The 11,304-nt window shown below is 55.6% G+C and overlaps 1 protein-coding gene across 1 annotated transcript in view; it reads left to right on the top strand.

The window, feature by feature from the left end:
- The window catches only part of SLC7A5 (solute carrier family 7 member 5), a 37,344-nt gene extending 33,779 nt beyond the window's left edge, over positions 1 to 3,565 (top strand). Inside the window, exon 10 of the mRNA XM_054588939.1 lies at positions 318 to 3,565. Within this exon, the coding sequence (XP_054444914.1) occupies positions 318 to 373 (56 nt within the window). The 3' untranslated portion in view covers positions 374 to 3,565. The remainder of the gene's footprint in view (positions 1 to 317) is intronic.
- Positions 3,566 to 11,304: the final 7,739 nt, after the last annotated feature.

Raw genomic sequence — 11,304 nt, 5'->3', positions numbered from 1 at the left:
GCCTGTCGCCAAATTCCTTGGCCACCTGCCCTTGAGGTGACTTCCAGGGTCACTGGGAGAGGCACAGTATTTCTCTGCTGCTAACCTGGAATGCGGGCTGGTGCCTACCGGGAGGGCGGCCCTTGGGCCCAGTGCACACATTTTCAGATCAGGAGGTACCGCATAAAGTTTGGGGTTTCTGGCTTCTCTTGCAACCTTGGAAGTCGTGCCGAGAATCTGGGTGAGCTGCGCCTCACAGCACTCACGGGGGCCCCCTGACTCCCCAGGCCCATGATCGCCTGATACCTGAGTAACTCTGGCCCTCCCCTCCCCTGCAGTTTCCATGACAGTCCTTTGCCAGAAGTTCTTGCAAGTGGTCCCCCAGGAGACGTAAAGGAGAAGAGCTGGGACTTGCAGAGCAGGGCCGGTTTCTGGGCAGACGGAAAATGCACGAAGATCATTTTAAAACAACTCACCAACCTAAAAAGCTACCCGGCCCGTCATCCAGGCAGCTCGGCTGAGTGCCCCGCGTCATCCCTCCACCAGGTCAGGTGCTGGGGCCACTGTGAAAACTGGTACAAATTTATTCCCAGAAGACGAACTTTTATCAATAACTCTTCAAGAGTGCAAGGCACGAATGTGGAACTAAGAAGAGGCTGGGCCTTGTGACCAACCGTGGACTTCTTGCCATGTTGGGCTTCTATCCCTTTCTACCTTTGTTTATTTGAATTTTCTTTTTTAACTTAATTTTTGGGTCAAGTTGACGCCACAATGATGATTATGTTTTAAAGAAATGGGGGCGGGCAGGAGGGGGGAATCTTTTGTCCCTTAACACTACCAGCAGGATGATGTGCCTTCGGGACTGGCTCCTGTTGTGGGGTGTGACAGCTTCAGGCACAGTCTGTGGGAGGAGGGGTTCTGAGGGCTGAACACTACAGCTGCCAATGAGCTACCGACACTTGGCCTTGCCGTGTGGACAGTGGGCTTGCACTGACAGACGCATGTGTTTGGCTTTCCTATTTTTTTTTCTTTTTTGTTAGACGATGTAGTGACATTGGGAAAACTAACCCTGGGTGTCTGTCTCTGCCTTAAAGACCTGAGGTCGATCCATCCCTCTGTAACACCTGGAAAGGAAAGAAAATCTCAGTGAAGTGGCCACCTTTGGAGAGCTCTGCAGGAGAACAAAGGCTGAGTCTGACGCCAGCCCCAGCTCCATAGAAGGAGCCAGTTCTGTGGCTGGTAGAGTTCCTATTTGAGGTCACAGGCATCCGTTTGATCCTGGAGCTCTTCCCAGGACATGCAGAGCAGCTAGACGCTGGTCATTCAGGATGCCATGGAGCTCCTGACTTGGTGCTTCTGCCCTGGATGGCAGCCTGAGCAAAGGCACAAAGGCAGGAGGATGCGGGCTCTCCTGTGGGCGGGCAGTGGGGGCACTCCAGACCTGGCCTGCAGGTAACGCTGCCTCCCGATCTGTGCTGCGTCTGGTTTGGGACTTAACTCTAGTTCTCTCAGACAAAGCTCCAGGCTTGAAATCTAGCAACAGATGCCGAGGCTCTTCATGGGCTTCTCATCCAGGTCTCCCAAGGCAGCCCCTTCCAGGATCCCCAGAATTGGCTTAATGGCTGGATGGCCACTCCAACAGGCTGACTGGGGCTGGCTTCCTGCTCCTGGCCAGGGTACCATCGTCGCCTCCTGCCACCAGCATGGTCTGTCCCGGACTCAATTCCAATCAGCAGAAGACAGAGCCAAGCCTTGCTCTCTGCTCCAACTCTGCACCTGCTCTGGAGGCCACCCTGACTCTCCAGGAGTCTTGACTCCCAGCACAGCACGCCTACCCCCGCTCCCCAGAGAGGCTGCGCTGGCAGGCTTTTGTCCTTGTGGCTCCTGTGGTGTTTTCCCACTGGGGGAAGCTGAAGCCCAGCTAACAGTCAGCCACCAGCTGGCTTTCCCGAGCTGTCACTGTCCAGGAAGCCTTCTTGGGGAGCAACATCGGCTAAGGTCAGGTTGTCCTCCTCTAGGCTCCCGTGTTAGGTGCTGGGGGGCTCTGCCTTGACCTCTGACCACTCACTTTCTCCTGGAGGAGGTTGAGCGGAGCCCTCAGGTGTCAGGCTTCGTTGCTCAGCCATGTGAGCTTTGAATGGCGCATCCAGCCAGCTGCCGCCCACCTGGCCCCAGGATCCAGCCGTGAGGCTAAAGAGGAGTCAGCCGGGTGTCTCTCTCCCGACTGCAGGAGAGAAGCAGGCAAAGCTGGTTGGGAAACCTGTTCTATCCTATGACTTACGATGTGTGAGGACAGACCTCCACGCAAGTCTCCTCATCTTGGGGCCATATGTCACTTATCTGGGGTGGAGCTCAATATATGAGGGCAGAAAAGTCCCCAAGGCCGCTGACTGGATGGGCCATTCAAAGTTGCAAAGACCTGATTCAAGCTTTCTGTGTTGGGCAGAATCCCTGCCCTAGGCCTCAGTTTTCTCATCTGCAAATGGGGTCGGTAGTCAGTCAGTGAACCAGCTGCCTGGTGGTTCGTGCATGTCTAGGAGACGACCTCGCAGTGACTGCGGCCCGGCGCGCAGGTGGCAGGACACTGCCTGGGGGGCATGGCCCACCTGCCTTTTCATGGGGATCCAGCAACATCTAAGCAGACTCTCTGCTTCCTCCCTTGGGGGGAGGGGCACTTGGGCTGCTGTTGTGCTTCAAAACTCTTGACTCTGGAAGGAGAGAGACGGCTTTGCCTGTCCAAACCATGGCGACCTCCCCGAGTGGTCGTCTTCAGCAGCCCGTGGACAGGCGTGTGTCATGGGGACTTGGGGCAGGATCACTTCTGCAGGGGTAGGCTGGGGCTGGAGGGGGCACTGAGGGTCACAGGCAGTTCTGAAGTGTGGCTGGCTGTCCCGTGTCAGGGCTGGGACTTCTGCTGAAGGTGGGTTGGGGGCCCGGTCCATGTTTCTTGGGGCTGTGTCTCCCAACTCACCCAGCCCAGGGGACGCACCTCAGCAGGTAGGGCCAGTCCAGGGCTGCACCCTCTGGTGCCTGCCTTCGGACACCTAGGGAGCAGAGACTTCACTTTTTCTGACCACTCTACTGACACGTGTCCCGAGCGTTCACATTTGTGGGGATTTTTTTTTTTTTAACCAAACCCCGGCAATAACCAGCAAGCATTTGTTCAGTGTTGTGCTGTTCTATTTTGTCTTACGATCTCACTAATGTACAGGATGCTGTCGGCGCCATGTTTATTTATTTGCAGGGTCAGTTAAGCCTGGCTTCTCCGGCATGTTTTTGCTGTCTTTGCGTCCTTGTCAGAGTTCCTTGCCACATACATCAGTGCTGTCACGGTGACATTGTCATTGGCCCGGCCAGAATACCTCCACTATGTAATGACGTGTGTGGCTTCAGTGTCTCTTTCTCTTCTTGTGTTAATGGCTAACCTGTTACACTTGGCTGGTTAGGGATGGGGAGTTTTGTTTTTTAGTGTGTGGGTTTTTTGGTTTTTTGTTGTTTTTTTTTTTAAAGAAAATGATCAGAATTGTAAGTACTGCTGGTGGCCTTCGTGTTCTTTCTTTCGGCGCCAAACTCTGGGAGCAGGAATGTTCCTTGGGGGGATACCCCCAGAGAGGGTTGATCATGCGCCTCTTGGCCCACCTCATTCATTCATTCGCTCACTCACTGAGACAGCCTCCCGGAGGCCAGGGAACGTGGCCATAGCCCCTTCCATGGGTGTCGAGGCTGGGAGGGAGGCAAGGGGGCTCAGCGAGAATTCAGCCGACCCTTTAGAAGGGTCATAGAAGTCAAGACCAAGAAGGAGAGCAGAGAGAATACTCCAGGCCCCAATGTGGGAAGAGTTTTACCACAGGCCAGTACCAGGAGGTCAGGGAGATGACATGCCAGGTTGGGGCTTGGAGGGAAAGCGAGCCCGTTTCCTCACGTCTGTGACGTCCCCGAGTGCCTGGTCCCCGGTGGACAGGCTGAGGCCACACCAGCTCCTCCAGGTACAGCTCTCACCCAGTTCGACAAACTGTCCCAAGCGTCGGTCTTCGCCCGGGGCCCTGCGGACGTGCGGGACGCGGGTGTGCAGGGATGAGGAGAACACTGCAGGATGGTGCAGCGGGGGCGCGCCACCGGCCACAGTAGCTGTCAAGTGAGCCTAGATCAGGGGCACAGACGCACAGAGGCTGGACCCTCAGGTGGGGTCTTGGGCTCCCACTGAGGGGACTTCGACTCTCAGGCATTGGAGCCACCAGATCGGCTTGGGGCAGGGAGTGCCACCTAGAGCCACCTGCAGTGCGCAGAGGCCATCTGAGCACCAAGTCCCAGTGCTGCTGACACTTGTGTAAACACTGTGGTCCCAGTCACAGAGTGCAGCCTGCACTCTGGACCCCAAAGCCAGGCAGGCCCCTGAAAAGAGCACACGGAGGAATTCTGCCCCTCCTTGCAGGCTGTGTGGGTGTGTGGAACTAACAGGCAGCCCGTGGGATTCCACAGCCCTGGTGGGCAGGGGGCGGCCTGCGCGGGGCTGATCGCAGCCTGCTCGCCTCAGCGGCACCCGCGCCCCTGGCAGGTCAGGTGCCTGCGATGGTTCTCCTGCCCCAGCTGTCTAAGCATCCACTCTGCTAGAAGTCCAGGAAGCCTGGCTGAACAAAGATCCCAGGGGCAGCTCTCCAGGGCTCACAAATCACGATGCATTGAGAAGTGTATTAAAATCCTACTTCTGTTGGCAGGGAAGCATTTGGAAAACATAATGGAAGAGACATGAAAGGCTGGGAATCTCATCACAACTGCTCTGTGGCCCTGGCTGGACCCAGCAGCCAGCCCTTCCCCCAACTCGGGGACGAGCTCTCGTTCCACTGCTGCTGATGGAAAAGGGTCTGGACGCTTGAAAGGGCAGTTCTCAGACCAATGCAAACAAAATGGTCCCATGCGTGTGGTCAGAGAAAAGCTATCTGGTCCAGCTCTTCCTTTGAGAGGGTTAGAGTGAGAAGGTAGGGATGAAAGAGAGCTTGAGGCAGAGACGGGAGATGAAGGGATTGCAGGGGAGACAAAACTGTCCACAGGGTAGGGGTGCAGGGGTCACATTCAAGCAACAGCCTACAATTTCTCAGCCACCATGAATGGAAAGGAATGTGTGTGTCTGGAGGAGAAAAGGGGTTAGGGAGGCAAAACTGAGATGCTGGCTGCAGCAGTAGGAGACTTCTTGTGGTCCCCGCATTCTGAGTACATTCTGCCAGGCTCACCACATTTGCCAGGTATGTGTGTGGAACCAGTGAAGGGAGTTGGTGGCGCCAGGCCATCGGCAGTGAGGCAGGCACCTCTGACCTTGCAAAGCCACCCTTGCCCCTGGGATTAGCCAGAACCATCAAGAGAGTGGGTGTGGGCAGGCTGCGGGCACGGGCGTGACATCTGGGCCACCAGGACAGCACGGAAACCAGGGATGTCCCCAGACCCAGGAAGGAACGGGTGCCTCCACCTCAAGAGCCCCTCTGCTCAAGCCCCTTGCCTCTGCCCGGGACCCTTCCACACCTCCCAAACATATGACACTTCGGCCTCTAAAGAGTTCAAAAGTCCTTGTCAGTCTCTGAACAATCTCCAGAGACGGGGACAGTGGGAGTGACCCTAAACCAAAGTCTGGGGCATCATCAGTCCAGCCCCAGGGGACAGAGCAGGTGCTCACGCCAAGAGCTGCTGTCCTCAGGCACATGGGGTGTCTGTAGGCACGAGGTGTCACTGTAGCCTGAGCACCTTCAATCGCCTGCCAGAAACTTCTCCAAATCCCCCTGTGTGCATGCCCATGCCAAACAGGTTGTGCGCTGCCCTTTCCGTTTCTTGGGGTCCAGTTTCAGCAAGACTGAATTCTTTCTCTTCCAGCCAAGGGGTGACTTATTTCTGCAAGTAGGAACTCAACTGTGTGATTAAAGTTAAACACTTCAATCACATCAGATGTCCTGGATGAACAGATTATTTACAAAACTAGTTTCGACCAGTTTGGCTGGAGAAAAAAAAAATCCTCTGGGTGAAAGAGGGGCACAGAAGGCACCAAAAGTTTTCTTTCCCTCATTGACCTTTATGCAGGCTGCTGTGGAATGGCACCTGGTCCCCAGGATGGCTCTCACCCCTCCAGGTGGGGCTCCAGGGCCCAAAGTCAAAGTATGGGTCCCGCCTTCCTGACTCATGGTCCCAGTCCTTCCACGGAAGAGGTAGCCCTGCAAGAGGTAGCCCTGAGCTTCTCGGAGGAGCCTCAACCCTTTGACAGCTCTCGTCCCACTTGAGGCTGGGAAAGGCCTGTGGGAGACACAGGGTGAGACTCGGTCTCCCTGCCCGTGTTGCAGGGAGCAGCTCTGCTTTGCCACACTCACGCCATTGTACAGCCCCACAGCTGATTTCTCTAGTTAGTGAATGTTTTCCTCACATTTCCAAAGGGCCTCTCTCTGTCCTTCTGCATGTCCCTGGACATGACAGCTGTCCCTGCCCCACTCCTCTAGTTGCAGTGACATTTCTCCAGACTTCTGACACCCTCATGGGACAGTCCTGCCTAGTTCTCAAAGGGCCATGGGGAGGAGGCCCTGATTCCCACTCACTCCATTAAAGCTGCCCCCATTTTATTTCTGGGCTTGGCTTAGATCCTCAAGTTGGGCTACAAATTCCACAAGGGAGGGATTATCAAATATAAACTAAATCTGGACCCAGAAAGGAGAGACATTATTGGAAAGGATTATTACAGAGGGAATGGGCCATCGTCATTGGAACAATACCGCTCTGACGTGAGGTGTGCCCCATCTCGGGTTGGAGGCCAGTGGGCAGGGGGGGGGGTGTCTATTTTCTAAGGTGTGGGGGTTGGCTGTGAACAGGATGGAAGGGGCCAGGACAGGGGTTGGGTGGGGCAGCTGGGAGGGTGGAGGGTAGGGAAGGTTCCCCCAGGCCAGCCTGTCCCAGGAGGGGCTGTCTGCCGCTGGCCGGGGCCAAGGGGCCACGTTCAGGAGTCTGGGAAGGGGAGGAGCCGAACCAGAGTCTGGGCCAGGAGACTTTTGTTTTGATGGATCGGTGGGGACAGGAGGTTCAGCTCATCACTGCTGAGGCACAGAGGGAATGTGAGGGTCCGTGTCTGGCCTGGTCACAGGTGAATGGGGGGGTGTCGTCGTGAGTGTCCTGTAGGGGCAGAGGGAGGGGCTTCTCTGCAGTGAGCCCAGTCCAGAAGTGAGGGAGGGGCTCTCAGCCTTCCCTGTTTTCCAGGGTGGCAGGGTTCTCTGAAGGCCAGCACTGTGAGATGAATATGGGTTGTTTGTCCTGCTGTCCCTGGGCACACTGCCCCACTCCAGCCACTAGCCACCTCTCCCACTGCCCCAGCGCCCCCGCTGACAAACACCCTTCATCGGGGCTGTGGACGGGGAGAGCCTGGCCTTGCTTCTCTCTGTCCGTTGTGAGCTCTTGCTGGCCTCAGACCCTGCGGGCAGGTGAGCTGCGCAGGGACCCTGAGTACCTGAGGCAGGAAAAGTGTTTTCCCTTTGTACCCATTTGTGCCTTTGGCATTTTGAATCAGGCATATGATTCACCCATTCAGAAAAACAATATTTTTAAACTATCTTCTAGAAATCAGCAGGCTCTCAGGGATGCTGGCTCTGGTCTGAAATTTGATTTAAATGGGTGGAAATTTATTGTGCCGGGCACATAAGATTTACACACTTTGCTACATAGGTGTCTGAAAGTGTGCCCTAGATGCATTGCGGCCTGGCTTTAGCCCTGATCTTGCTGTGCTTTTCCAAGGTGACTTGCAGACCATGAGTCCCCGCCTATCTGAAGATGGGGGTGTTGCTGTCCCTTCCTCGCTAGCCTTGGGTGTCTGTCTGACGTTGGCCTTGGACCCCTTCATCAGGAGCCACACTGAAGCCTAGCGGTCCCCGGTGTGGGGAGGTAGTGGCAGGGACCAGGGACTCACTAGTGCGGGCAAACAGCCAGGCAGCAGGGGGGCATCCACAGGCCCTGGGAGTTACCTGCCCTCTGAGGGTGGGAGCCTCCAGTACAAGCTGCAGGAGGCATTGGGGCCTGGATGCCTCTGAGAAACCAGGAAGCCCAAGTTTACTAATTTGCTGAAGTCCAGATTCATCGGTTCTGTGCCCCTGCTCTTGTCCTCACCAGGCCTCCCTGGGAGGGAGGGTCAAAGGCATCTTGGGACATTACTGATGTTGCCCCAGAGGAGAGTTCTGGAGCTCCCTTTGGAATGGCCTTCGGGGCTCCACACCCAGGCCCCACCTTGCTGACCCAGGCAGTTTGACCTGGGAGCTTGCCCTGGGCTCTCGCTGAGTGACTCTGGCCCTCGCTGGGCTGCTTCTGGAGGCTGACTCTCCAAGACTCCTTGTGACTGCCAGATGACTAAGATGTATCTCCCGGTGACAATGAGTCTGAACCTCAAACTGGGAGCAGATGGCTACACCAGGATCATCGGGGCCCAGTTTGTTATACAGATGGAGAAACTGAGGCCCAGAGAGAGACAGACAGAAAGATCCTCCGTTCGGGGCAAGACTATATGAGCCATAGATGAGATTAAGTACAAAGCCTGAGCTCCTGTTAGAATTTCACCTTCTTTATCAAAGAGAATGACCTCATTGTTTTCATTAGTTACATATTTTTAAATAGGTCATATAGACAAATGGTGCAAAATTCCAAAAGTTCACAGGATACATATTGCGAGCAGGTTTCTGCGCCCCCACTCCCACCCGCACCCCCCATTGCCAGCTCTCTTCCCAGGGTTCCTGGGTCCTTGTGGCCTGTTCAGAAGGGTGCAGAGCACCCAGGGGACAATAATGAAGTGCCTGGAATGAACTTAAGCCCTAGACTTTAACAGGTTACATTCTAGGAGACAGAGAGAAAGAACTAGAAATCACATCCCTTATGGAAAGGGGAAGGCCCTGGACAGGAGCCCTGCAGCTGCTCCCTCTGAGGGGAAGGAAGAGACCACATGAACTGCCACCTGGGGCGTTTCAGGAGAGGGAAGGGTCCAGAACGGATTCATGGAAGGACAACGTGTAAGTTTACGAAAGGAGGTGAGGATCACTTGGGTCAGTGGCTCTCTGGAAATGTCGGGCTGGTCTGGATTTCATTTTGGGGGCAGCGGCTGTAGGGTTTGCTTGGTTGGCAGAGAACTGCAGCAGGCCTACGGGTTGCACAGTGTCTTGTTCCCGGAAGACAGCAGGGCCGCTGGTGGAACAGCGCATTCATGCTGGTGGGTGAGCCACCGGCTGTCACCCCCCAAGAGCCAATGAATGAATTGTTCATCTGTGGGGGACGCCTGGGTGAACCGCAGGTCTACACCCTGAGCCTTGTTTGTCCATCATTTCTATCCTTGACCTGAAAAAACATGAACAAGGTACCAGGAGCAAATGTTTGAAAGAAATAATGCAATGGGTGTTGCTTTCAAGACAGAGATCCACCTCCTGCAGTGTTCCTAGGGCCTTGCGCATCCGCGCCCCCAACCCCCACCCCTGCTGCCTACTTTTTTAGCCTTTGTAGAACCGCCCTCTCCTTCCTTCTCTACCCCGACCCACGGTGGCCTTCTTTCAGATGTTACACTGCTCCATGCCCGGGACACACCTAGGCCTTTTTGTGCCTGCTGCTTCCTCACTGAGTCGCTCTTTTCACTCCCCCCACAGTAGGTCCCGTCGCTGCCCTGGTCATGCAGAGCCCTCTCTCAGGACACAGAGAGCACAGGGCTCCTCGGCCCCCTTGAGGTTTTACAGAATGTTGTGTATCACCTATTTATTGGCTTTGCTTTTCCTCACTCATTCGTAAGAACATGTTGGATGCTGCGGATTCCTGCAGACATTTAGATGGAAGCCAGAGAACAAGGGATATGCTATCTTGTTAGTCCACCCAGGATCTGAGATGGTCGTTTCTGTGTGAAATCCCAATCCACCACCCTCCAGTCAGGAGAATCTGAGCAAGTTGCTACCCTGTCCAAGCCTCAGTTTTCCCATCTGTGAGGTGGGCTTGACAGGAGGACCCATCCGTCTCCCAGGTGGCTGAGGGAGGGTTCAGGGAAGTGGCTCCACCGCCAAGCACACCCATTTTCACTCCAGAAGCCACCTTCCCTGTGGGCCCCTGAGCCCACTGCCAGCTCCCGAGGCGGAGCCTGGTTCACAGGCACACACATGCTTCTTTGCAGCTCTGCTTCATGAGCTGCAAGTACGAGGCTCAGGGAGCCCTGAGGAACATTTGCTGGGGCCCCTGGGGAAAGCTCCTGGAGGAGATGTTTCCTTCCTCTGGACAAGACTGAGCGCTCACAGTGTGAGGCCTGAAACCACTACTGCTCTGGCTGCAGCAGAGAAAAAGGCCAACGTGCAGGGCTCAGCGTCCAGGGAGCACAGAGGAGCGGCCACCAGGAGCACTCTGACCCTCTGGACGTCCAGTTGCAGAGGTCACTTGAGTTCCTACAGCCCACTTGCCCCACTGGAGGCCGTGGGGTGAATGAAAGAGTCGTCATGAACCAAGATTCCGAGCGTGGCTTTGAGCACGACATCCGTACCCAGGACACTGAAATAAGCGTCATTATCATGACTGTGAAAGCTCATGATCTCTCCAGGAGCCACTCGGGATGACAAGCGTCAGACCCTGACTCTGTCCAGGCCGTGGGAACAAACACTGTCAGGTGCAGCCCAGATGCCCCATCAGGACTGCGCCCTGCCTGCCCGGGCAGCCGCTGACAATGCTCACTGAGCCCTCCCGGACTTGCTCTTGGCTGGAAGGGGCTGTGTGCCCTTAACCAACCCCCATCTGTGGGGTGCCGGTATCCCCTGATGACTGGGCATGTGGAGGCCTCTTCGCCCCAATTTAGGACAATTCCTGGAGCCTTCTGGCCCCAGAGCTTCCATGAGGCCGGCTAAAGCCTCTGTTGTGATGGCATGCAGCACAATGTCCCCTAAGCCCAGTGCCACCTCCCTCACAGCTGTGGTCCCTCGGGGCCACCCCAGGAAGCCTTCATATCACACCTCTGTCTCAGAGTCTTCTTTATGGGAGCCCACCCCAGAGAGGCCACGCAGCCATCTCTTGAGTCCTCTGGAGAAAGGAGCTTGGGCTCTCCCCGCTGGTCTCTCTCTCCTCTCGGTCTTCACTAGAACGCCTGTTCAGTGGTCACATCAAAAGTCGGGGAAACCTGGGAACATGGGAGTTGGTAAAACAAAGTGTCCAATACCAGGCCCCAGGGCACGGCATGTCCCGATGCTGGGGTTGGCGTCCTCCTCGCCTCGTCGCCGGCAGTCCCTTCCTGCCATCTTTCTGAGTCTCTTTCTGAAGAAATATACCTGTCTCTCATCAAACACAAGGCACTCTGGGCCACCCCAAAGA

This window comes from Pteronotus mesoamericanus, unplaced genomic scaffold (assembly GCF_021234165.1).
Source record: "Pteronotus mesoamericanus isolate MK-2021 breed Mesoamerican mustached bat unplaced genomic scaffold, CSHL_Meso_final scaffold_165, whole genome shotgun sequence".
Classification (NCBI taxonomy): domain Eukaryota; kingdom Metazoa; phylum Chordata; class Mammalia; order Chiroptera; family Mormoopidae; genus Pteronotus; species Pteronotus mesoamericanus.
This window is presented reverse-complemented; position numbering and strand designations above follow the sequence as displayed.